Genomic DNA, 24,674 nt, shown 5'->3' with positions numbered 1-24,674 from the left:
CTCTAAATAACCTATTGATGAAAGATGTGAAGTTTGAATTTTCAGATGATTGCAGAAAAGCATTTGAGATCCTCAAGGAATATTTGACTAGCGCTTCAATAGTTGTTTCTCCTGATTAGAGCCAACCATTTGAAATAATGTGTGATGCAAGTGATCTAGCAGTTGGAGCGATATTGGGACAAAAGAGAGACAAGAGTTTCAGGCCTATTTACTACGCCAGTAGGATCCTCAATGAAGCTCAAAAGAATTATGCCACAACTGAGAAGGAGCTATTGGCAGTAGTATTTGCATTTGACAAATTTCGTTCCTATTTGATAGGAGCGAAGGTTACAGTATTTACTGATCATGCCACTTTAAAATACCTCTTAGCAAAGAAATATGCTAGACCTAGATTGCTAAGATGGATACTTCGTTTGCAAGAATTTGATCTTGAAATAAAAGATAGGAAAGGTTCAGAAAATCAGGTAGCAGACCATTTGTCACATTTGGAAAATCCTCCCACCGAGACAACAAATATCAAGGAGGAATTTCCTGATGAGCATGTTTATACAATCACAACAGTTACAAATCAGACACCTTGGTTTGCTGACATAACCAACTACTTGGTTGAGGGATGGATCCCAAAAGATTTATCTTACGAACAGAAAAATGTTTAAAAAAAATAAGATATTATTTTTGGGAAGATCCTTACTTGTTTAAATTTTGTGCAGATGGTATGATCAGAAGATGTGTACCAGAAACAGAAATGAATAATATCCTAAGTCACTGTCATGATGGAGCTGTAGGGGGACACTATGGAGGAAGACGAACAACCGCAAAAGCGCTTGAAACTGGGTTTTTTCTAGCCTACTTTATTCAAAGATGCAAGAAATTATGTCTCCACTTGCGACAAATGCCAGAGGAGCGGTAACATTTCAAAAAGGGATGAGATTCCTCTTAACTCTATTCATGTGTGTGAAATATTTGATGTTTGGGGCATCGATTTTATGGGTCCTTTTCCTCCATCAAATGGTTGTGAATATATTTTAGTAGCTTTTGATTATGTTTCAAAATGGGTAGAAGAAATATCTACTAGAAAAAATGATGCTCATATTGTTTGTACTTTTCTCAAGAAAAATATTTTTTCTCGATTTGGAACTCCACGTGTTATCATAAGTGATCAAGGAACTCATTATATAAACAAACAATTTGCAAATTTATTATCAAAATATGGAGTAACTCATAAAACAGGAACTCCATATCATGCTCAATCGAGCGGGCAAGTAGAAGTTTCCAACATATAATTGAAAAGAATTTTAGAAAAATATGTTGGGTCTTCTCGAAAAGATTGGTCTTTAAAGTTAGATGATTCTTTATGGGAATACCGAACTGCTTTCAAAACTCCAATAGGCACATCCCCTTATAGATTAGTTTTTGGAAAAGCTTGTTATTTACCTGTGAAATTAGAACATAAAGCATATTGGGCTATGAAATTGTTGAATCTAAATTTGTCAAATGCAGGTAAAAATCGTCTACTTCAGCTAGATGAATTAGAGGAATTCAAACTTGAAGCATATGAAAACGCTAAATTGTACAAAGAAAAGACGAAAAGATGGCATGATTACCTCCTTCGCCATAAGGATTTTAAAGTTGGAGACCAAGTTCTTTTGTACAATAGCCGATTGAGATTATTTCCAGGAAAATTCAAATCACGTTGGTGAGGACCGTACATCATAACAAAAGTAACCCCTTATAGTGCCATTGAAATACAACATATGGATGGGGGAGAAAAATTTAAAGTGAATGGTCATCGTTTGAAGCCTTATGTCATTAGAAACTTTGACAATCAGGCTTCAACAATCCTGTTTGCTTAACAAATATATTTATTAATAAGTCGAGCTGACGACATTAAATTCAGAACTATCTCTTCTTCTTCTATTTTTCTTTGTTTAGAGTGTGAATTTGTGTGTTCTAACGTGGAGGCCTAAGTACCTTTACGTCTTAAAAATAATGTTATAGTTCTGTATTGTATTATATTAAATAAAATGTATAATATGATTTGATATGGTAAGTTTAATGATAAATTTATAGTTAGCATTAATAATATATTTTTATTATAATGATAAGTTGCATATATGGATACGTTTTAGACCTTTGGAGGATAAACTTGCAAATTTAATTTTTTTTTTTTTACCAAGGCATTAACTACACCTTACGTCCATTTACAGCATATGCACTACATCTTTCCTATTTTATATACTTTTATATTATTACTATATATATATATATATATATATATATATATATATATATATATATATATATATATATATATATATATATATATAATAAATCTATATATATAAAAAAGGAAAACTTTTGCTAGTAACTAAAAATAAATAATCTCTTACCCTTTTGCTGAAGTAGTCATTATGATTCTGATCTTTAGGATGAAAAGGAGGCTACACTTCAGAGACGGTGCTATAGCTTTGGAAGGAGAGTACCATCCCAAAACCTTTGTGCACATCAGTTACACCATTTCCATTGTTCAAGGAAAACCAAAACACCTTATAACTAATACTATGTAACAGGTCTTGGTAAAATCTTTTCACAACCAATTTGCTCGTCATTTTCTCCTATATAACATTCTTCACCCTCAGTTAAAAGAAAAACAGAGTTAGAACAGTTCATCTCTTTCACTTTATTCACCTCACATTATCTTTTCTCCTCTGTTTCACTTCTGAAAAATGGCACAACAAAATAGAAGGTATGACAGAACACGATTTATCTCTTTTGAAGCTGATGCATGGGAGAAAGAAGCAGTAACCCGTCATCTCATTGAGGAACGCGGACTTGATCTTACTGAAGCAGATGGAGAACATATCCTACCTGTTCTTGCTTTGATTGAACCATTTGGATGGACCAAGCTTGTTCGAAATCCTGGGCAAGTAGTATTAATGCTTGTTCGCGAGTTTTACGCTAATATGAATGTGAGAACTAATACTTCCATTGTCAGGGGACAAAAAATTTTCTTTGGTCCGGAATTCATCAATATGCTGTATGAAACTCCTGATTTGGAAGATGCGCCTTTGCAAGCAATAATTCGCGACCCAAATATGAGTGAGATTGGTCCAGCACTCTGCCCCCTTGGAATCGAATGGCATGTTGATACTTATGGTCAGCGAGATTGGTTTCCAACTAGAAATCTCAGTACACCAGCAAAGGTATGGATGCTATTCTTGAGTTCTAGACTAGAACCAAATAAAAATACCTATGAAATACGACCCAGGAGAGCTGCTTGGTTATATGCAATTATGCAACGTTATTCCATTAATATTGGCAGAGTCATATGTGAAATTATGAAGCGTTGTCGAACAAAAAAATCAGAGAAATCATTGCATTTTGGTTCTACTATCACCGAGTTGATCAAAATGTTTGGAAACTCACCAACTCCGGACTTTGGATTTACTCCAACACACAACATTGGAATAGCGGCAGTACGCGCACTCGGCCCATGTGTTGGACAAATTGGTGCACCAGGAAGACGACAACAAGGGAGAGGTGAATTTGCTGCATATTTCGACAGATTAGAGGAAACAATCGATAGGCTCTATACCCACCAGCAACAATTTCGGGAGGAATTAACTATGGTTCGAGCAGTACAAAGGGATCATCTCTTTTGTACTGCCACCATATTGTACTCTTGTGGATATGATATAAACAACGTGATAAATGCACTGAATTTGGCTAACATCCCTACAATCCCTCCATTTACTTTCCAGAACATGAATTTCAACTTCCCTGCAGGACATGAGAATGTACAACCACCACCATTGGGATATCAAGTTTTTAACGGAGAAGTCGCAGGTGAAATAGCACCACTACCAGGTGCTCATGGAGAATATGCAGTTGCACCTAAATTTGTTGATCCAGGATTTGCTGGTGGAGTGGATTTGGAAATGGCATTTGAACAACTTGTCGAGGTGACAGAAGAGGCAGGACCTAGTGGTGAGATGGCTGACTTCCAGGATCATACTAATATATTTGGTGAAAATGGTAGCAGCAGCAGCAGCAACACAAATAAGGAGTAGCGACCTAGCAACCCCCAGCTTGGTCTTACATTTGGGACAATGTAAGATTTTATTGTGGGGGAGGTAATATCTTTTTGTGAACATCTTTTTATGTCCCTTTTGGTTAATAGTTTGAAGTTGTGCAAATTTTTTTTTTTTGTTTTTGTTTTTGAATGTGGATTACAAGAGAAGGAGTAGAGGAAAGAATTTTTTTTTGTTTTTTGTTTTACCTGCTCTTTCAAAGGCTAGAAAGCGGGCCATAAAATGCAGGCCATAAACTAGCTAGAATCATATAAACTAAGTGATATATAATGTACTGATGCATGTTATAATATTAGTTCTAATTTGGATATGAATGCTTAGCTTCTTTGGGTGATCTTCTCTTAAGTAATTGCAAAATTGTTGTTTAAAGGCTCCTACCGAGGAAAATATTTTCTTGCTAGGTACAAACTATTATAAGTTTATCAATAATTAAGAACATAATTGAGGTTAAATCTTCTGCGAAAGTATTCTTCATCTTATTGGTGAAATTTTGCCTTACTAAATGATTCTAGTAATGCTTAAAATAATGACAAGGTAAATTTAATTTAGATATGTGTGAGCACGTGATTTTTGCTTCACGAAAATTACTCCAAAAAGAAATCGAAAATAAAACAAGTTATCTTCGGGTACAATTTTGAGAATTTGCGTGACATTTTTGGTAATCATTTTTGTCCATAAATGTTTACTTTTTTGTAGTTAATCGCGAAATATAAAATAAATATATTACCTGCTTATTTAGGATTTAATTGTACATTTAGGAATTAATTAAATCATAGTTTGGTTTTTAAAGAAAAATCGCAAAAGTATGCTTTTCGTCTTATGTTTTGTTGCCATGGTGTGATTTTACCTATTTAAATATTTTAATATGTGTGTGATAATTGTGTTAAGTGTTAATTAATATGTGTTTAGTTTTACTTTAATTAGGTATTGTGTTTTAAATTAGAAAATAAAAGAAAAAGAGTGCAAATTGGTCTAAAAATCGGATTGAGCCAGTTTCTTTAGGAAAGTTCGAGGCCCAAAAGCAGCCCAAGGCAGCCGGTCCAAGAGACCCATCTCACAAACCACCAAACGACGTAGTTTGATGCCAAAACTACGTCGTTTCAAGAACAACCCATCTCAGCCGTTCAAACCAAGTTGATCTGACGGCCCTCGTCCCATCTTCCTTACCTGTTACCTGACCCGACCCACTGAAACCCGGCTTTATCCATTCCCAGCATGAGACCAAACGACGTCGTTCCCTTCGTTGGAAAGATCAAGGTCGTTGATCATTGGCGATCCAACGGCCAATATCAAATCACTCACCCTGTATATAAGCTTACCCCCTTTCACCCCGCACCCCCGAGCCAGACCCCCCTCCTCTCACTGTTCCTCCGTCTCTCTCATTTCAGAGACGGACCTGGGTTTAAACCCTAGCCGCCTTAGCCCCCTTCCGTTTGAAACCCGGCGGCATCAACGCCACTGGCCACTATCTTAACACCCTATGACCACTCAACCACCCTGAATCCAAATCAACAAACCGTTTAGTTCGAATCAATCCCTAGATTCTCGAATCTTCATTTGAAGATTCGAACCAAACCTCGACCTACACCAAACCCCCCCCCCCCCAAATCCATGCCAGGTACTCCCCTGACCTCCCCCGTGACCAAACCAGGCTTGGTTTGGTCCGAATCTAACCAGAAAAATCTGAACCCCTAATCTGAGCCCCAAGAACCCTAGAAATCCAGAAATCAGGATTTTGTCCTAATTAGCAGAGGTTTGAGGGTCTAATAGACCTTAGTCAAAGTGTTCTCTATTGAGAACACTTGATTAAGGTCCATTCGACTTCAAAAAGGTCGAGTCTGAGTTCGGGTCCTTTTCACCTAGTTTACTTGAGGTATTCTTTTGTTTCTTTCCGTTTGATCCATTGTTGTTTGTTTGTTTTGTTGTTCGTTTGTTGTTTAGAATGATTTTATTTCCAATTTCTTCGCTTTGTTCTTCTTTTTCTCTGAATCAGACCTTTTATTTGGTCGAATTATTTCTGTTCGTTGTTCAAGTATATAACAGGCTGTGTAATCGATTCGATAAGTTTCGTCGATTAATTAAGTTTCCTTTTAGCCCCTATTTTGTCAATACCATTGAAATCACAAGTCTGCCTGTTTGGTTCTGATTGTTTGTTTCCAGTCGTATGTTATACACTACGTAGTCGATTAATTAAGTTTCGTCGATTAATTGTTTGTAGTTTATTTGTTCCCTTCGAACTGTTTGGTGCCAGTTTTGTTGACATTCCCTGATTCAGAGTTTCCTGTTAGTTGATTCTGCTGAATATATGTACATATGAATTCATACTAGTTTCGAATTGAACCAAAGCCTAGTTTGGATTGATATTGATGTGTTGACCCTGTTTGTGCACATAAGATAGAGATTACTAGCCTTGTTTATTCACTTTAGATTTAGGAAATCAGAAAGCACGACAATTTGTAGTTCTTTAATGAATTAGGGGTAATTGGACAGCATGTACTGTCAGGGTATATTCCTGCCGCCCATATTTGCTTAGTTTAATAAAATGATAAACCATTTTAATAATGAAAAAGAGGTTTTTGTGAGGGAATCTCATGGGTAGGGCTTTTCTTTTAAGTTTGTAAGTGGAAAAACAGAAAGGACAGGGGGTGAGGTCAGTTTTATATGGGTTTTAACAGGCTGTTTAAAGAGGGGATTTTGGGCTATAAAAGGGGAAGGTTTTAAAACCAACGGAGGAGGAGAAGAGAGAGGACATTAAGGGTTCAGAAAAAAAAAAAGAATTAAGGGAGATAGAGAAAGAAAATCTCTGCTGCTTGATTTAAGTGGAAAACTCTATTTTTCCTCACCTTTTTCTGTTGAAAATTAGCATTAACCTGCTATTTGTTCTGTCAAAACTTAGGGTCCTTCCTTTGAGTGTTTGAGAATCGGAAACTGTTTTCCATTGTTGTTTCGGTTTCACCTATTTCGGCCTGTTGATTAACATTGGTATTTCCAAGTCCCAACTGAGTCTGCTGAGTGTGATTGTTTGGGTACTGGGTACTTGTTTCATTGGGCTATTTCTGGTTTGTCCATCTGGGGTTCGATTCTACTCTACTATTTTGCTGCTGTCATTTTTTGCTGCTGCCATTTCTCTTTGCTGCTGCTGCTGACTTCTCTACCTTCTGCTTCTTCTTTTCACATTTCAACATCCAGGTACACACTAGAATTTCGCATTGATGTAACAGTGAAAGCATGAAATAAGAGACGCTAAGGATTTTAATCATCTGCTGCAGTAATTACAGCTTTGTAGATGTTGTTAGATTTGTGTAACTTGTTAGGTTGTAATTCAATAGTATAATACAGTAGGTAATTTTTGTACTTGACTGAAGCTTAGTCAGTTTAAGTATTGTGATTTACAGTTGTTTGGTTGTACGAATGATATAATCATGCAATTTGTGGAATGCACGAATAGTTGGCATAGTGATAACTAGATTTCCTTCAACAATATGTTGTATGTATAGGGAAGAATGCTTTAAAATTTTCATAATAAAACAGCCGATTTCTTTTATCAATTTCAAATAGTTTAGAGTGTTAAGAATAGAACTTGGAGGTCGTTAAACATAACTCAATATATGTTGTTAGTTTGTTTGCAATCTCACTTAGCGAATTAATAAGCATATTCACTTGTTGAAGACAAAGCATGCGGTAACCCTCACCTCATGAACAATCAATCAGGTAATCAAACAAGTTTAGGTTCGGCAAACATAATAAGGATTCAGTCCGTATTTGTCCAAACCAGCAAAATTCGGCATCATCCTTTTCTTTAAAGATAAATGTAGTAAAGACGTAGTCATTGTAGGGTACCCTTCTAAAATAATGAGACGAGCCTCGCCGAATAAAAAGGCAAATTGCGGGGCCCTCAATAATTGGTCATAATAAATACTTAGAATTTGGGATGGACTGTTTAGTGAATTCCACTGCCTTCCCCAAAGATAATAACGCGTTAGACTTTTTAGGCGCGACTTAATTAAATTACATTCTTAAATTCGGGTGCGCATTTATGTGACCCAAATTCAAATCTCAACGGAGTCGAAATGTGTTAACAACTACGGGTGCATTGATTGTGACGTGGTTCGAGATGCATTTTCACGACGTTGCAATTCTATAAAAAATAAATGATAATAATAAAAGCGGTTTAAACTTAATAAAAGCACATAAGTCATAACATGTATTTAAATCAGATATTTAGCCATTATAACAATTTAAGCGACCGTGCTAGAACCACGGGATTCGAGGGTGCCTAACACCTTCCCTCGGGTCAACAGAATTCCTTACTTAGAATTTCTGGTTCGCAGACTTCATTTGGAAAGTCGAATATTTTCCTCGATTTGGGATTCAAGATAAACCGGTGACTTGGGACACCAAAAGCCAAACCTTTCCCAAGTGGCGACTCTGAATTAAATAAATAATCCCATTTCGAATATTGTCACTTAAATTGGAAAAAACTCCCTCGCGCATCTTGCCCTTCGGGGCGGGCGCGCAAAAAGGAGGTGTGACAGCTCTGGCGACTCCGCTGGGGAAGTTATAACCCAGAACCACTGGTTCAGGTTTCAAGAATTCGAGCTTAGAATAATTGTTATATTTGGCTTTATTATCTGATCTTTATTACATGTTTTGGCATAATGTGCTAAATGTTGTCTTTTACCGCTTTGATATTATCTGAACTGTATATAAACTGTGCCGAAAACCTTCTCTCTTCACCTCCGGGGATGTGCTTACTGGTTGAGACTCCATATTCTGTTAGTGTCAGTACCCTGAAATAAAAAAGAGGCTCGGACAAGTTACGAAGCCGGATGGCCTTTTGGTTCCCGGTAAGTTGCCCCTCCTCGACTCGAGTTGTCCGCTCGGGTACACAGTCTAGAACATATACCCAGGTTATAAACCTAGTATAACGAAACCTCGTGTCGGATCCCTAGTAGGAACGCTTATTTGCATCATGTTGCATTTGACATAGGGGACTCAACACAGGGGTTGGGTCCGTCTAGGACAGGCGACCTGAAATGAAAAGACCATCCTGCTGCATCCCGTTTGTTTTACGCATTTATTTGCTTCAGTTCTGCATGCTGACCGGTTTCTAAAAAAAACTAAAAAAAAGGGAAATAGCTGCGCAGGGAAATAATTACTTATTTTTGGAAAATAAAACCAATGTCCAAGTAGTGTCAAAACCTCGTCGGAATTTTCAAAAGCAAAAAAAAAAAGAAAAAAAGAAATGAAAAACAATTTTTTTTGTCTTTTAGTTTGATTTATTAAAAAAAATTAAAATTAAAAAAAAAAGAAGTATTTATTTAAAAGTAAAAAAGAGAAGGGAAAATTCAAAATTCAAAAAATTTGTTTCTTTTGTAGCATCTCTTTTATAAATTCAGACTAATAGTCCAAATACTTCCTTAAAAAGATTTTTCTTTAGTCTTTATCTCTTTTCAAAAAATATAATATAAAAATCCAGAAAAATATTTTTTCTTTTTCTTTAAAAGATTGTATTCAGAAGGGGTTTAGTTTATTTACTCTACGCTTGATCAAGACCGAACTACGCCGGTTTGATTCTCACTGGGTGTGAGATACGTAGGCAACTCTCATCGGGTCCAACCTCTCATTTTACAAAAACGACCAGAAAAGAAAAAAAATGACAAAATGTTTCCACTTTTATAAAAGAGTCGGGTGATGCCGTTTTTGTAAAAATAGCCGAATGTTCCTAAGCGGGACGCCGGAAGGCTGACATTGCATAAACGGCCATCTTTGGTCATCATTTTTTATTTTTAATCGGTTGATCCTCGCAGCCTTAAAATCTTCGTTCCCGAAGAGCTAAAAGGCCGCATTTGAAAACCGAGACCATCGTTTTGAAAACAAAAATCTTGGAAAAGAGCATAGATAGTTTTACTTTAAGTCTAATAAAAGTTTTATTTTTGTTGGCATAACCACCCTAATAAATGTGCAGGATGAGCACAATACAAAACAAACCCTTTTCAAAAATGACCAAGATCCCTTTTGAGTTGCGATTATGGTGGAATGACCTAGGCAAGGAAGGGCAAGACAAAGTAAAGAAGTATCTGAAAGATCTCCCGGATTTACTAGACATCTAGCCTCGGGGTGATGTTATCAGATCGTTGGTCACTTGCTGGGATTCGGCACACAATGTATTTCATTTCTCAGACTTTGAGCTCACCCCGACATTGGAAGAAATAACGGGATACATCGGAAGTGATGAAGCTCCGCTAAGGTTCAAGTACTTGATTGCACCTAGGTCCGTCATTGTATACCGGTTTTTGGATTTCCTAAAAATACCCCGAACATTTCATCATCCAGATTTTGCAAAAGGTTTCTGCAGTATCCGCCTCATATATGCTAGATACGGCCACGTGGGCGGGTTCAATAATCCAGACTTCAAACTATGCAGTAGAGATAACCGACAAAAGTGGGATGAACACAGGCTGGTAGCTTTTATGATAGCTTTTTTGGGTCTTATAGTGTTCCCAAGGAAAGACGGAAACATTGATCTAAAAGTAGTTGGGGTCGTCAGTACCTTGCTCACCCATGATAAGAGTACTCTGGCGCCTATGATTATGGCTGACATCTTCCGGGCTCTCACTGCTTGCCGAGCCGGGGGCGACTTTTTCGAAGGATGTAACCTATTGTTGCAAATGTTGATGACCGATCATTTGTGCCACCGCTCCCCGCTCTTGGGTTACGGTTCGCCCGAGAAGACTTGTATTGGAGAATTCTACACAAGAATCAAAGGGGTTAGTCTGCCCGAGGGAGTCACAGCTTGGACGTCATTCTTCCGAACTCTCACTGCCAACCAAATTCAGTGGACGCTCGGATGGTTGCCTATTGAGGAAATCATATACCTGTCGGCAACCAGGCCCCACTTTCTGTTGATGAGACTTAAAATAATCCAACCCTATGCACCGTATCGGGTTTTGAGGCAACTTGGGAGGTATCAAGTAGTGCCAAAAGATGAAGTCTTGAGTACCCAAGTGGTTGAAATCAGTCCGGACGGTCGGTTCCCCGAAGAAGAAGTTCGCCAGATCTGGAGTGAGTGTCAACATCTGACGGCAAACACTTGTGTGTTGGATACGGCTAAAGGAGAAGTTTCCCCAGGGTATCATGCTTGGTTTAGAGGCGACATGTCCTGCGAGAGACCAGCTAAAAGACCTCATCTCAAAGATTTCGCTGAGTCATCCCAGGAGCAATGGAACTGGTTAGCAAAGGAGAAAGGTTATTGGGCGGAGATCGGTGAGTTGAAGCAACAGGTTGAAAGTCTGAAATTCAATAACAGTATGCAGGTCGCTGCGGATCGAGGCGAAAAGAATAGATTGGCCCAAGAAAATGAAGAACTTAGGGCCCAAATCCAGAAATTGAGAACGGCTCCTGATAAACAACCAAGGAGTCGATCTGATGAGCAGTTGATAAAAGGACTGAAAAATGAGGTCAGGGAATGGCGAGATGGTTTAGAAGAGTCTGAAAACGTCATGGCAGAGCTCAAAGTACAATGGGGAACAAGAGCAGATAAGCATCGCCGATACTTGAATCAATTGAAATGCGACCACGAGAAAACTGCTGCCAACATGAAGAGAAAGGTGGCTACACTTGAGGTTAAAGCAGTTAAGCAGGCCGAGGATTTCCAAATTGAAAGCAGACACTGTTACGACTTGTTGGCCCAAATGGAGGTAGAAGTGCGGCAACTGAAGAATCAGCATATGCAGGATACTCAGGCGCTAAAAACATGCAGTGATCAGATAAGACGCCTGCTTATAGAAAAGAGGCAAACCAGGGATAAGATTAGGACCATTGCCCATGCCATCATCAGAAGGTGTCTACGGTGTGAAAACATGACCAGCATTACCGTTCTCTCGGCAGTGATGGTTTATGTCAAGCAGACCATGCATGAGCTGGAACAACTTGAAAGAGATCTCACACCTAAGACCGCGGCGAGGCCGAACGATGCCCCGCGGGCACCAATTTTCGAAACCTTAATGTATTCATAGGTCGAGTCTGTATCTTAGCATCTTCTGTCCTTCTTTTCGTATCAGGGTGCATTAGTCCGTTTGAGTCTGTACTTATTTTCAAGGTTTGTTATTTTCCCCTTTTCAAAATGAGGGTTGAAATAGATTGTTTCAGTAATAAAATGTGTGCTTCTTTTACACTCATCTATTTTGAACTACGTAATGATCTGATTCACGCGGCATCGTGATACGTAAGCAATCCTCGTCGGATCCAATCACATTTTTAACTGAAAATAATGAAAACAATAATAATAGAAAAAAAACAAAGAAAGAAAAATGGTGATAAATAAAAGAAAAGCCTAAAGAGAAGCCGGAATGACGCATGTCTTTGTTGCAAGCATGTAGAAACTCACCTAACTGTATAGGTGCATCACACCCCAATGTGAGATTACCTGTCTGTTATTTGTTTCAAACTAACCGTTTGTTTGTTGATAAGTCCAGGTTCCTAGAAATGTGGTTTGGTTTTGTGGTAATCTATCCTACATTCATACTTCACGAGATCAAAAGGAAGCGTTCAGCCACCCATCGCTAAATCAAGAGGAAGTGTTCATACATACTTCACAAGGTCGAAAGGAAGTGTCGAAATGTCTTCAGAAGTTCCTCTGCCAACGATTCCTATTTCGGAGGAAAGTTCAATCTCAGCCATCCCAACTTCTGAGTCAGCAACGGTCGACAAAAATAGAATTCTACGTTTCCGCATGATGGAAATGTGGGACGCCTGGGCCAATGGAAAAGAGCCACCAAGTGTGATCCCTGGATTCCCTGAGCTTTTTCCTAGGGCAAGTGGGACCTCCAACATCCCCATTAGTTATCCAAATACCCCACTGGGATTTCCTACCATCTCAGCCTACTTTACTGGAACACCTTCCGAGTCTCGCCCCCAGGTGTTAGCTTCCGGTGCGGCTTCAAACATATTCACTGCTCCACCTTGTTCAGCTACGGCACAACCTGTTTCACCCAGGCCTAACTTCGATTCATCATCCTTCACATTTCAAGCACCACCTCTTCCATTGGAACCTAGCCAGTCCACTACCAACGTTTACCCTCAGCCGTCTCGATACGAGTTTATCGCAGGGAACGAGAAAGCGGAGAAAACACCTGAACAAGAGGAAATGATCAGAAAAATGAGAAGCATGGAGCAAACTCTCAAAAATATACAGGGTCTGAGCGGGCAAAAGAGCGTATCTTACGCTGACCTGTGCATGTTCCCACACGTACATCTGCCCTTGGGTTTCAAAACCCCAAAGTTTGAGAAATATGACGGGCATGGGGACCCCATAGCCCACCTCAAAAGGTACTACAACCAGTTGCGGGGAGCGGGCAGAAAAGAAGAGCTTCTTATGGCTTACTTTGGAGAAACTTTGATCGGCATTTCTTCTGAATGGTATACGGATCAGGAAGTATCTCGTTGGCATATTTGGGACGACTTGGCTCGGGATTTTGTCAGGCAGTTTCAATATAACAACGACATTGCCCCAGACAGGAATTCATTGTCGAATCTAAAGAAGAAGCCTTCGGAGAGCTTCCGAGAATATACTGTCAAATGGCACGAACAAGCGGCCAGAGTCAAACCTACGATGGATGAAACAGAAATGGTCAGTGTTTTCCTTCAAGCCCAAGAGGCTGATTATTATCAAAACATGATGTCTGCATTGGGAAAGCCGTTTGCTGAAGCCATCAAAATCGATGAAATGGTGGAGAATGGGTTGAAAACAGGGCAAATCTTGAGTCAGTCTGCTATAAGGGCCACCTCCCAAGTAATCCAAGGCGGGTCTGGAGGAGGAGCAAACCGAAAGAAGAAGGAAGAAGCAACAATGGCAACTTCGAGTGTAAGAAAACCCCATCCATCCAGATTTCATTTCTCTGAAAGAGCCCCGCAACACTACTACCCCCATCAAGATGCGGCCTATGCTATGAACCTTCAGCCCTACACAGTAATGAATGCACAACCATATATTAGGCCACAACAACAATTTCACCAAAAGCGAGCTCAATTTCCAAGAAATCAACCTCCTCACCAAGCTCAGTATAATCCCCGACCTCCACAAAATAATCTCTCCTATAACGCCCGCACTCGAGAGCCGCCCAAGAAAACGAACTTCACACCTATTGGTGAGTCATATTCCAACCTTTTCCCTAAATTGGTCCAAATGGGTTTGTTACAACCCGTACCCCCAAATAGGCAAAACCCAGAGTCACCCTCTTACCAACCTGGTACCCGATGTGCCTATTATTCTGGAGTGGAAGGGCATGACACTGAGAGATGTTGGACTTTGAAAAGGGTTGTTGAAAACCTCATAGAACAAAAGCGGATAGTGTTAAAGGACGAAGACATTCCTAATGTGACCAACAACCCGTTAACGGCTCACAACATTGGCCCAATTATTGGGATGATCTGCGAAGATAAAGAGTTTGATCCTGTCTTGAAAGCCATCATTGTAATCGCCGACATTGAGAAAAATCCCAAGACGTATGCAAAGCAAGAAAAGGGGGACAAGAAGAGTAAACCCCCCCCTCAAAACACAGAAAAAGCAGTGGAAACCAAAATTGAGGTAGTACCCTCGAAAGATGTTGTCCTTTATGTCCCCCGATGTCCGAAGAAAGGACAAGTGACATTGAGCCCTCCAAGAAGGTTTGAGCTGAACAAAGGATCTAAAATGTATGTGCCCAAAGGGACACATGTGGAATGGGGGCCAATAATTTCACCAAGGCTGAATGAGCCCGTGATTATTGGACGCACGCCGCAGAGGCCCATGACAGATCCTACTACCGTCCCGTGGAATTATAACAAGGCGGTAGTAACCTACAAAGGAAAAGAAATCCTGAGAGAAGTAAATAAAACTAACCCAACTGAGAAATACCTTAACCTGGAGGAGTTGAATGATTCTACAAAGAGGCGTTCCCCACTCAAGAAACCAGTCAGTGTCGAGGAAGCGGAAGAGTTTTTCAGGAAAATGAAAACTGCGGACTACGAGATAATTGACCAACTCCGAAAGTCTCCCGCTCAGGTCTCTTTGTTGTCTCTATTAATGAATTCAACTGAGCATCAGAAAGTGTTGATCAAGACCCTCAACGAAGCTTACGTCCCAATTGAAACTACCGTGGAACAACTAGAGAGGATGGCAGAAAGATTCTTCATGATCAATCAGATTTCCTTCAGCAAAAATGATCTGCCCCGGAAGGGGCCGCTCACAACAAGGCCCTCCACCTAACAGTTAAATGTGAAGGGTACTATGTGAAGAGGGTCATGCTGGATGGCGGGTCCGGAGTAGAAATCTGTCCCCTTTCGACTCTGCAAAGAATGGAGATCGAGACAGGGAGAATCAGGCCCAACAGCGTATGTGTTCGTGCCTTTGACGGCATCAAAAGAGACACCCTAGGCGAGATCGATTTGATTTTGACTATTGGACCTATGGATTTTGAGGTGACCTTTTAGGTCCTAGACATGGATACTTCTTACAATTTCCTTTTAGGAAGGCCTTGGATTCATGCGGCGGAAGCCATACCTTCTACTATCCACCAGATGGTAAAATTTTATATGACAATCAAGAGATTATAGTCCACAGAGAGGATGAGCATTCAATTTATCGAGACCCGTCGGTTCCATGCCTCGAAGCTAAGGAGGGTAGTGAACACATAGTCTATCAAGTTTTTGAGGTTGTGGTCGCAGACCAATGCGAAGAAGGAAGCCCTTACCCTCAACCTTTTCTCTCAAAAGCGCCAGTTATGGTTGCCAAGGAAATGATCAGGCATGGTTATAAACCGGGGAAGGGACTCGGGGCATCATTGCAAGATATCACCGAACCTATCACCTTACCTGCCGCCGAAAAGTTCTTCGGTGTTGGTTTTTACGCCGAAGAAGTTGACGTAATGTGGGCAAACCAACGGAAGAGCAATGGTTGGGTTTTATCTCAGTCAGTTCCGCATCTTTACAGAACATTCGTCAGACCCAAGTACATTGAAGAAAGAGAGGATGAGACCTTCACGACCGAGGAAATTGAAGAAATCTGTGGGGTTATGAGGCAAATATTGTATGAAACCCATATGGTTCAGCCGGGAGAAGGCTCGAGCACCGCTGAGGTGCTTTACATGGGGCCTGGTGCCAAATTGCAAAACTGGAAGGCTACTCCGTTTCTGATCAAGCGGGAATCCTGGTAGACCAGTCTTGCCACCTTTTCCGCATCACGAGTTATTTTGGGGTGTAACTCAAATGATTTCCTTTTAGTTTCCTGTCCTTAAATTCTGATGTAAACCCTATTATCTTCAAAATTCAATGAAATGAAATTAATATTTCATCTTTCATCTTATTTATTCTCTCTGATTTTTTTTATTTTTTTTTTTTTGTTTTTTCTTTCAGTTCTAATAATGCGGTTTTAAATAACATGACATGCTTGCGGACTTCATGCCCATATCCAAACATGCAGTCTAGCTACGAAATAATGAACCAAGAAATGGAATACGATGAAGAAGAGGCTTTTAAGGAAATAAATCGAGAATTGGAACACTTTGAGAACAAACCTAAGCTGAATCTGAATGATACCGAACCGGTTAATTTGGGAACTCCTAAGGAAATCCGAGAGACCAAAATAAGCATTCACATGGATGAGAGAACGCGAGACGTGATAGTTCAACTCCTTTTTGAATTTAAAGATGTGTTTGCTTGGTCATACGATGACATGCCAGGATTAGGTGTTGATCTAGTGGTGCATAAATTGCCAATTCACCCTGATTATCCTCCAGTTCAACAAAAGCAAAGAAAGTTCAAAACTGATGTCAAGTGACAAGATTAAAGAAGAAATCACCAAGCAGCTGAAAACGGGAGTAATTCGGGTAGTCCAGTACACCACGTGGTTGGCGAATGTAGTTCCAGTGCCGAAAAAAGATGGGAAGACTCGGGTATGTGTGGATTATCGAGATTTGAACAGAGCGAGTCCCAAAGACAATTTCCCATTGCCCAACATCCACATCCTTGTTGATAATTGCGCCAAACATGAGATCCAGTCTTTCGTAGATTGTTACGCTGGATATCATCAGGTGTTGATGGATGAAGAAGACGCCGAGAAGACTGCCTTCACTACACCATGGGGCACTTACTGTTACCGGGTTATGCCATTTGGTCTGAAGAATGCTGGGGCAACTTACATGAGAGCCATGACTGCCATTTTTCATGACATGATGCATCAAGAAATAGAGGTGTATGTGGACGACGTGATAGTCAAGTCCAGGACTCGGGACAATCATATCCAAGACTTGAGCAAATTCTTCGAGAGATTGAGAAAGTACGACTTGAAGCTGAACCCGGCCAAATGCGCCTTCGGAGTCCCATCAGGCAAGCTTTTGGGTTTCATAGTAAGCAGGAGAGGTATAGAGTTAGATCCAACAAAGATAAAATCTATCAGAGATCTACCTCCCCCAAGAACAAAGAAAGACGTGATGAGTCTGTTGGGCAGGTTAAACTATATCAGTCGATTCATTGCCCAGCTGACTAGCACGTGTGAGCCCATATTTAAGCTATTAAGGAAGGATGCAGCGATCAAATGGACGGCTGAGTGTCAAGAAGCGTTTGACAAAATCAAAGAATATCTTTTAAATCCCCCAGTTTTGGACCCGCTAGAGCTAGAGAGACCCATGTTCTTGTATCTGACAGTCTTGGAAAATTCTTTCGGTTGCGTCCTCGGGCAACATGACATAACCGGAAAGAAGGAGCAGGCGATCTACTACTTGAGCAAGAAATTCACCGGCTACCAGGCCAAGTACACTCTGCTGGAAAGAACGTGTTGTACTTTGACGTGGGTTGCTCAAAAATTGAGACATTATCTCCAAGCTCACACTACTTACCTCATAAGCAGGCTGGATCCTTTGAAGTATATATTTCAGAAACAAATGCCTACTGGAAGACTGGCCAAGTGGAAAATCTTGCTTACTGAATTTGCCATAGTCTATGTCACCCGCACGGCAATGAAAGCCCAGGCATTAGAAGATCATTTGGCCGAAAATCCGGTTGATGAGGAATACCAGCCATTGAGTACTTATTTTTCCAGATGAAGAAATAAATACCATAGAAGTGGTCTCGGAAAACACTCACGTTTGGAAGATGTTCTTTGATGGGGCCGTAAATGCCAAAGGTGTAGGAATAGGGGCAATCTTGATCTCACCTGCTGGTCAACATTATCCGGCTACAGCTAGGCTTCGTTTCTTTTGCACGAACAATACAGCTGAATATGAAGCCTGCATCATGGGCATGAATATGGCGATCGATCAAGATGTTGGGGATTTGTTGATTATGGGGGATTCTGATTTGATTATCCGGCAAGCCCAGGGTGAATGGGAAACCCGAGATGTCAAGCTTATTCCTTACCGGCAGCACGTAGAGGATCTCAGCAAGCGGTTCAGATCAGTAGAGTTCAGGTATATCCCGCGATGTCACAATGAATTAGCCGATGCACTTGCCACTTTAGCTTCAATGTTACCTTATCCAGGCAACGCCCACATCGATCCCTTGGAAATCCAAATCAGGGAAAGGCATGGTTACTGCAATGCCATCGAGGCAGGACCAAGTATCCAGCCATGGTACCAGGATGTTAAGAGGTTCTTGAAAACACAAGAATACCCCGAACATGCTACTGGAGATCAGAAGAGAACTATTAGGCGGCAGGCAAGTGGATTCTTTTTGAGCGGTGAGATATTGTATAAAAGAACCCCCGATCTCAACTTATTAAGATGTGTTGATGCCGAAGAAGCAGGCAGAATCATGCATGAAGTACACGCAGGAGTGTGTGGACCTCATATGAACGGGTATGTTTTGGCAAAGAAAATCCTTCGGGCCGGGTATTACTGGATGACCATGGAAAAGGACTGTTTCAGCTTCGTTCGAAAGTGTCATCAGTGTCAGGTGCATGGAGATCTAATTCACGCACCTCCCACAGAACTGCATCCCATATCTGCACCTTGGCCATTTGTTGCCTGGGGTATGGATGTCATTGGTCCGATTGAGCCCAAAGCTTCAAATGGGCACAGATTCATATTGGTCGCTATCGACTACTTCACAAAATGGGTCGAGGCTGTCACTCTCAAAGCGGTCACTAAGAAAGCCGTGGTAGATTTCGTACATTCAAATCTTATCTGTCGTTTCGGTATTCCTGCAACAATAATCACAGATAATGCGGCAAACCTGAATAGTCATTTGATGGAGGATGTGTGCGAACAGTTCAAAATAATGCATAGGAATTCCACTCCTTATCGGCCCAAGGCCAACGGCGCTGTTGAAGCGGTGAACAAAAACATCAAGAAGATTTTAAGGAAGACAACCCAGAGTTCCAGACAATGGCATGAGCAGTTACCTTTCGCCCTGCTGGGATATCGCACTACAGTACGCACATCAGTAGGGGCAACCCCATACTTGTTGGTTTACGGGACCGAGGCTGTGATACCGGCAGAGGTAGAAATCCCTTCTCTCCGGATCATTGTTGAAGCTGAAATTGAAGACAGTGAGTGGGTCAAAATCCGTTTGGAACAGTTAACGCTGATCGATGAAAAGCGAATGGCTGCGGTCTGTCACGGGCAGTTGTACCAACAAAGAATGGCCCGTGCTTACAACAAGAAAGTGCGACCCAGGAATTTTGAAGTAGGTCAACTGGTGTTAAGGCGCATTCTTCCACATCACAATGAAGCGAAAGGAAAATTTGCTCCTAATTGGAAAGGTCCATACATCATCAGGAAGATATTGCCCAGGGAAGCATTATATCTAGGTGATATTGAAGGAAAAGATCTCGAGACAGCCGTGAATGCGGATGCAGTAAAAAGATACTATGTTTGAACTTGCTCTGACGATGTTTTTGCACAATTGAGAGGACGAAGGCTTTCATTCCCGCTACCCAAACACTCAAATCCTTTGCTAACCCTTTGAGTCATTTACCTTTCTTTCATTACCCTCTTTGGAACCCGGAAGTGCTAGTAAAAAAAAATGAAACTGCCTGAACTACGTTTGACTTGATTCCGAAAGGATACGTAGGCAGACTCTCTATGGGGTTCAGTCACACCAAAAAAAAATCCAGTTTTTCCCCAAAAGTTAAACTGGGGCAGACGTTATAATAATTCGGCGATAATCCCGCCTGGACGGTTCCAAAGTTGTAATTCGATCCAAGTTCTTTTGACCCCAAACCTGTTGCAAGTCCTTCCGATCAATCGGCAAAAGTTTCTTCAAAATCAAAGGACGCAGTTGCTCGGATCCGACGCAGTCAGGATAAGAGAAATAAAATGAGAGAGTCTTATTGGTGAAAACCTACAGGCACCATAAGGCGATGGCGAGCAGAGAAATCAAAATGAGAGAGTCTTGTTAGTGAAAACTCATGAAGAGCACTATAAGGCGACGGTAAGAAGAGAAATGAGAAAGGTCGGCTAGCAAAAACTCGCAAAGGGCGCTGTCGGCTGAAAAGAGGATTTCACCACAGAAGGTTCTGGCAAGGTTCCCTGGTTTGAAAACATAGATCCGTTTGGTTCGTGAGAAAATGTAGGTTCGTGAGAGTCGGGCATCCAGTCCAAAAAGCAGGTTATGTCAATTTAAAGCCAGCATGCACCTCAGATAAGTCTTTCTTTACCCCGAAAAGGACGCTTCTCTTTTAAATTCATTTCCTCGCTCTTTGTTTACCTTTCTTTGGATTCCTTTTCAATTTAACCCTAAGACCCAAAACATGCTAGAAAGAAAAAGTGGCAGGACCGGTTTCACAGGGCTCTGTTTGGCAAGAGGTGGAGAACATACCCGGCCTCAGTGATGCGTCAGTCCAATCCCGACTGATCGTGATGTTTGATTACCTCAAAATCCCCAAGCAGAGTGAGACTGAAGAAACAGAGCCTTACACGTGCAAATCATCGTGAAATCCTGAAATATTGAGTCTTATCAGTTTGAAAGGAGGTCGCCTTGGAAGCCAATCAATGCGAATTTTCTCAACAGAAATGAGGCTTGGGACCAAGAAAAACAATGAAGGCCACAAAACCGACCACAATTTCAAACTAACAATTTTCCTTTGTTTGAAGTTGAAGCAGTTGCAATACAAAACGAACTAAGCAGGAAGCAGGTACAACCCTGCGAGAGGTAGGTGCAGCCAAAAAGAAATGCGCAAGGATTAGAAATAGCTATGCTGCAATAATCAACCCAAAAGGGAAGTCTCCTCCCAATTCTTTCCTGCATTGTTTCTAACCCGATGATTTCCCCGGCATAACCCGAGTAATCTCTCCCTTTTCCGGCATAACCCGATGACTTCCCCGGCATAACCCGAGGACTCTTTCCCTTTCCCGGCATAACCGTGGACATCCCTGGCATAACCCAGGGACCTCTTTTCCTTTTTCCGGCATAACCCGATGACTTCCCCGGCATAACCCGAGGACGCTTTCCCTTTTCCGGTATAACCCGATGATTTCCCCGGCATAATCCGAGGACTCTCTTCCTTTTCCAGCATAACCCGATGACTTCCCCGGCATAACCCGAGGACTCTTTCCCTTTCCCGGCATAACCCGTGGACCTCCCTGGCATAACCCAAGGACCTCTTTCCCTTTTCCGGCATAACCCGATGACTTCCCCGGCATAACCCGAGGACTCTTTTCCTTTTCCGGCATAACCCGATGACTTCCCCGGCATAACCTGTGGACCTCCCTAGCATAACCCAGGGACCTCTTTCCCTTTCCGGCATAACCCGAGGACTCTTTCCCTTTTTCGGCATAACACATGGACCTCCCTGGCATAACCCAGGGACCTCTTTCCCTTTTTCGGCATAACCCGATGACTTCCCCGGCATAATCCGAGGACTCTTTCCTTTTCCGGCATAACCCGATGACTTCCCCGGCATAACCCGTGGACTCTTTTCCTTTTCCGGCATAACCCGATGATTTCCCCGGCATAACCCATGGACCTCCCTGGCATAACCCAGGGACCTCTTTCCCTTTCCGGCATAACCCGAGGACTCTTTCCCTTTTCCGGCATAACCCGATGACTTCCCCGGCATAACCCGAGTACTTTTTCCCTTTCTCGGCATAACCCGTGGACCTCCCTGGCATAACCCAGGGACCTCTTTCCCTTTTTCCGGCATAACCCGATGACTTCCCCGGCATAATCCGAGGACTCTTTCCTTTTCCGGAATAACCCGATGACTTCCCCGGCATAACCCGTGGACCTCCCTAGCATAACCCAGGGACCTTTTTCCCTTTTCCGGCATAACCCAATGACTTCCCCGGCATAACCCGAGAACTCTTTCCTTTTTTCGGCATAACCCGAGGACTCTTTCCTTTTCTGGCATAACCCGAGGACTCTTTCCCTTTCCTGGCATAACCCGTGGACCTCCCTGGCATAACCCAGGGACCTCTTTCCATTTTCTGGCATAACCCGATGACTTCCCCGGCATAACCCGAGGACTCTTTCCCTCTTTCGGCATAACCCGAGGACTCTTTTCCTTTTCTGGCATAACCCGATGACTTCCCCGGCATAACCCGTGGACCTTTCCCCTTTTTTCTCTGGCATAACCCGGTCAATTCTCCGGCATAATCTGGCAATCCTCCCAATTTAGGGTTCCAATCCCTAAGTTGAGCGATTTGCCTTTTGTAAACATCAGGGCTCCAACCCCTGAGTTACGCGTTTCAGACATGAGGTTCCCGATTCCCTCATCAATTCTGTAGATTTATGACATTTAACTCACGAAATTTTCCCAACAAAACTGGGGCAGAAAATTTCGTTCGTTTGTTTGTTTTGTTGCCTGAGCAGGTTTTACCTCGAGGCACATGGACCGAGATGACCTATGGAGTGAGTCTCAATTCGGAATGAAGAAAGGAATGAAAGAACGAAAAGAGGATGAGCCCAAATACTGGAGCAAACAAAGTGCGGACCGCTCAAAATCTGGTCGAAATCACGAACTTCGCCGATCCTGTCTTACTCAATGCTGCAGAAATAAACAAGCGCCTACAACTTGTGAGCATCAAGATTCAGATCGAAGTCTACAAGCAGAATCAGCTAAGACTCAAGATCAAGTTTCAAGAGAATTGTAGATAGGAATCTTGTAACTCATAGTTTGATAGGCATAGCTAGTTCAGTTTCGATTTTTTATTTTTTTGTGTAATAAAGACGTTCAGCAAGCAGCATCAGTAGCAACCACATCGGCAATAGCAAAGACACAGCTCCCGGTAATCCCAGCTACCGAAACTTCCCGAACTACAAAGACCTGATTCCTGTTTAGCCCAGGATATGTAGGAAACCTCTGAAGCAAAGGTTCGGTCAAATGCTTTCAAGAAATGTTTCACACAGAGTACCCGACGAGCAAAAATCGCTCATACCCGCTCACTTTATCTTTGCACGAAAACTCTTTGTGTTTTCGGGCAAAGAGGGGCAGCGGTGAGCACGTGATTTTTGCTTCACGGAAATTACTCCAAAAAGAAATCGAAAATAAAATAAGTTACCTTCGGGAACAATTTTGAGAATTTGCGTGACATTTTTTGTAATCATTTTTTTCCGTAAATGTTTACTTTTTTGTAGTTAATCGCGAAATATAAAATAAATATATTACCTGCCAGTTTTGTTGACATTCCCTGATTCAGAGTTTCCTGTTAGTTGATTCTGCTGAATATATGTACATATGAATTCATACTAGTTTCGAATTGAACCAAAGCCTAGTTTGGATTGATATTGATGTGTTGACCCTGTTTGTGCACATAAGATAGAGATTACTAGCCTTGTTTATTCACTTTAGATTTAGGAAATCAGAAAGCACGACAATTTGTAGTTCTTTAATGAATTAGGGGTAATTGGACAGCATGTGCTGTCAGGATATATTCCTGCTGCCCATGTTTGCTTAGTTTAATAAAATGATAAACCATTTTAATAATGAAAAAGAGGTTTTTGTCAGGGAATCTCATGGGGAGGGCTTTTCTTTTAAGTTTGTAAGTGGAAAAACAGAAAGGACAGGGGGTGAGGTCAGTTTTATATGGGTTTTAACAGGCTGTTTAAAGAGGGGATTTTGGGCTATAAAAGGGGAAGATTTTAAAACCAACGGAGGAGGAGAAGAGAGAGGACATTAAGGGTTCAGAAAAAAAGAGAGAGAAAAGAATTAAGGGAGATAGAGAAAGAAAATCTTTGTTGTTTGATTTAAATGGAAAACTCTATTTTTCCTCACCTTTTTCTGTTGAAAATTAGCATTAACCTGCTATTTGTTCTGTCAAAACTTAGGGTCCTTCCTTTGAGTGTTTGAGAATCGAAAACTATTTTCCATTGTTGTTTCGGTTTCACCTATTTCGGCCTGTTGATTAACATTGGTATTTCCAAGTCCCAACTGAGTCTGCTGAGTGTGATTGTTTGGGTACTGTGTACTTGTTTCATTGGGCTATTTCAGGTTTGTCCATCTGGGGTTCGATTCTACTCTACTGTCTTGCTACTGTCATTTTTTGTTGCTGCCATTTCTCTTTGCTGCTGCTGTTGACTTCTCTACCTTCTGCTTCTTCTTTTCGCATTTCAACATCCAGGTACACACTAGAATTTCGCATTGATGTAACAGTGAAAGCATGAAATAAG

The 24,674-nt window shown here is 41.3% G+C and overlaps 1 protein-coding gene across 1 annotated transcript; it reads left to right on the top strand.

The window, feature by feature from the left end:
* Window positions 1–11,248: 11,248 nt before the first annotated feature.
* Window positions 11,249–15,686, top strand: LOC138875049 (uncharacterized). The gene is made up of 4 exons (XM_070153858.1): window positions 11,249–11,608; window positions 13,012–13,722; window positions 14,452–15,045; window positions 15,564–15,686. The coding sequence occupies exons 1-4, from the start codon at window positions 11,249–11,251 to the stop codon at window positions 15,684–15,686; spliced, it is 1,788 nt and encodes a 595-aa protein (XP_070009959.1).
* The last annotated feature ends 8,988 nt before the right edge of the window (window positions 15,687–24,674 follow it).

Source organism: Nicotiana sylvestris, chromosome 8 (genome assembly GCF_000393655.2).
Source record: "Nicotiana sylvestris chromosome 8, ASM39365v2, whole genome shotgun sequence".
Taxonomy (NCBI): Eukaryota; Viridiplantae; Streptophyta; class Magnoliopsida; order Solanales; family Solanaceae; genus Nicotiana; species Nicotiana sylvestris.
This window is presented reverse-complemented; position numbering and strand designations above follow the sequence as displayed.

Excerpts from the sequence above, each read along its gene's own strand:
- LOC138875049 (XM_070153858.1), top strand. The coding sequence starts at position 11,249 with ATGTCCTGCGAGAGACCAGCTAAAAGACCTCATCTCAAAGATTTCGCT. Across the intron at positions 11,609-13,011 it reads ACGTCATGGCAGAGCTCAAA|GTGTTAGCTTCCGGTGCGGC; the intron begins GTACAATGGGGA and ends TCTCGCCCCCAG. Across the intron at positions 15,046-15,563 it reads GTTCCCCACTCAAGAAACCA|GTCCTAGACATGGATACTTC; the intron begins GTCAGTGTCGAG and ends GTGACCTTTTAG.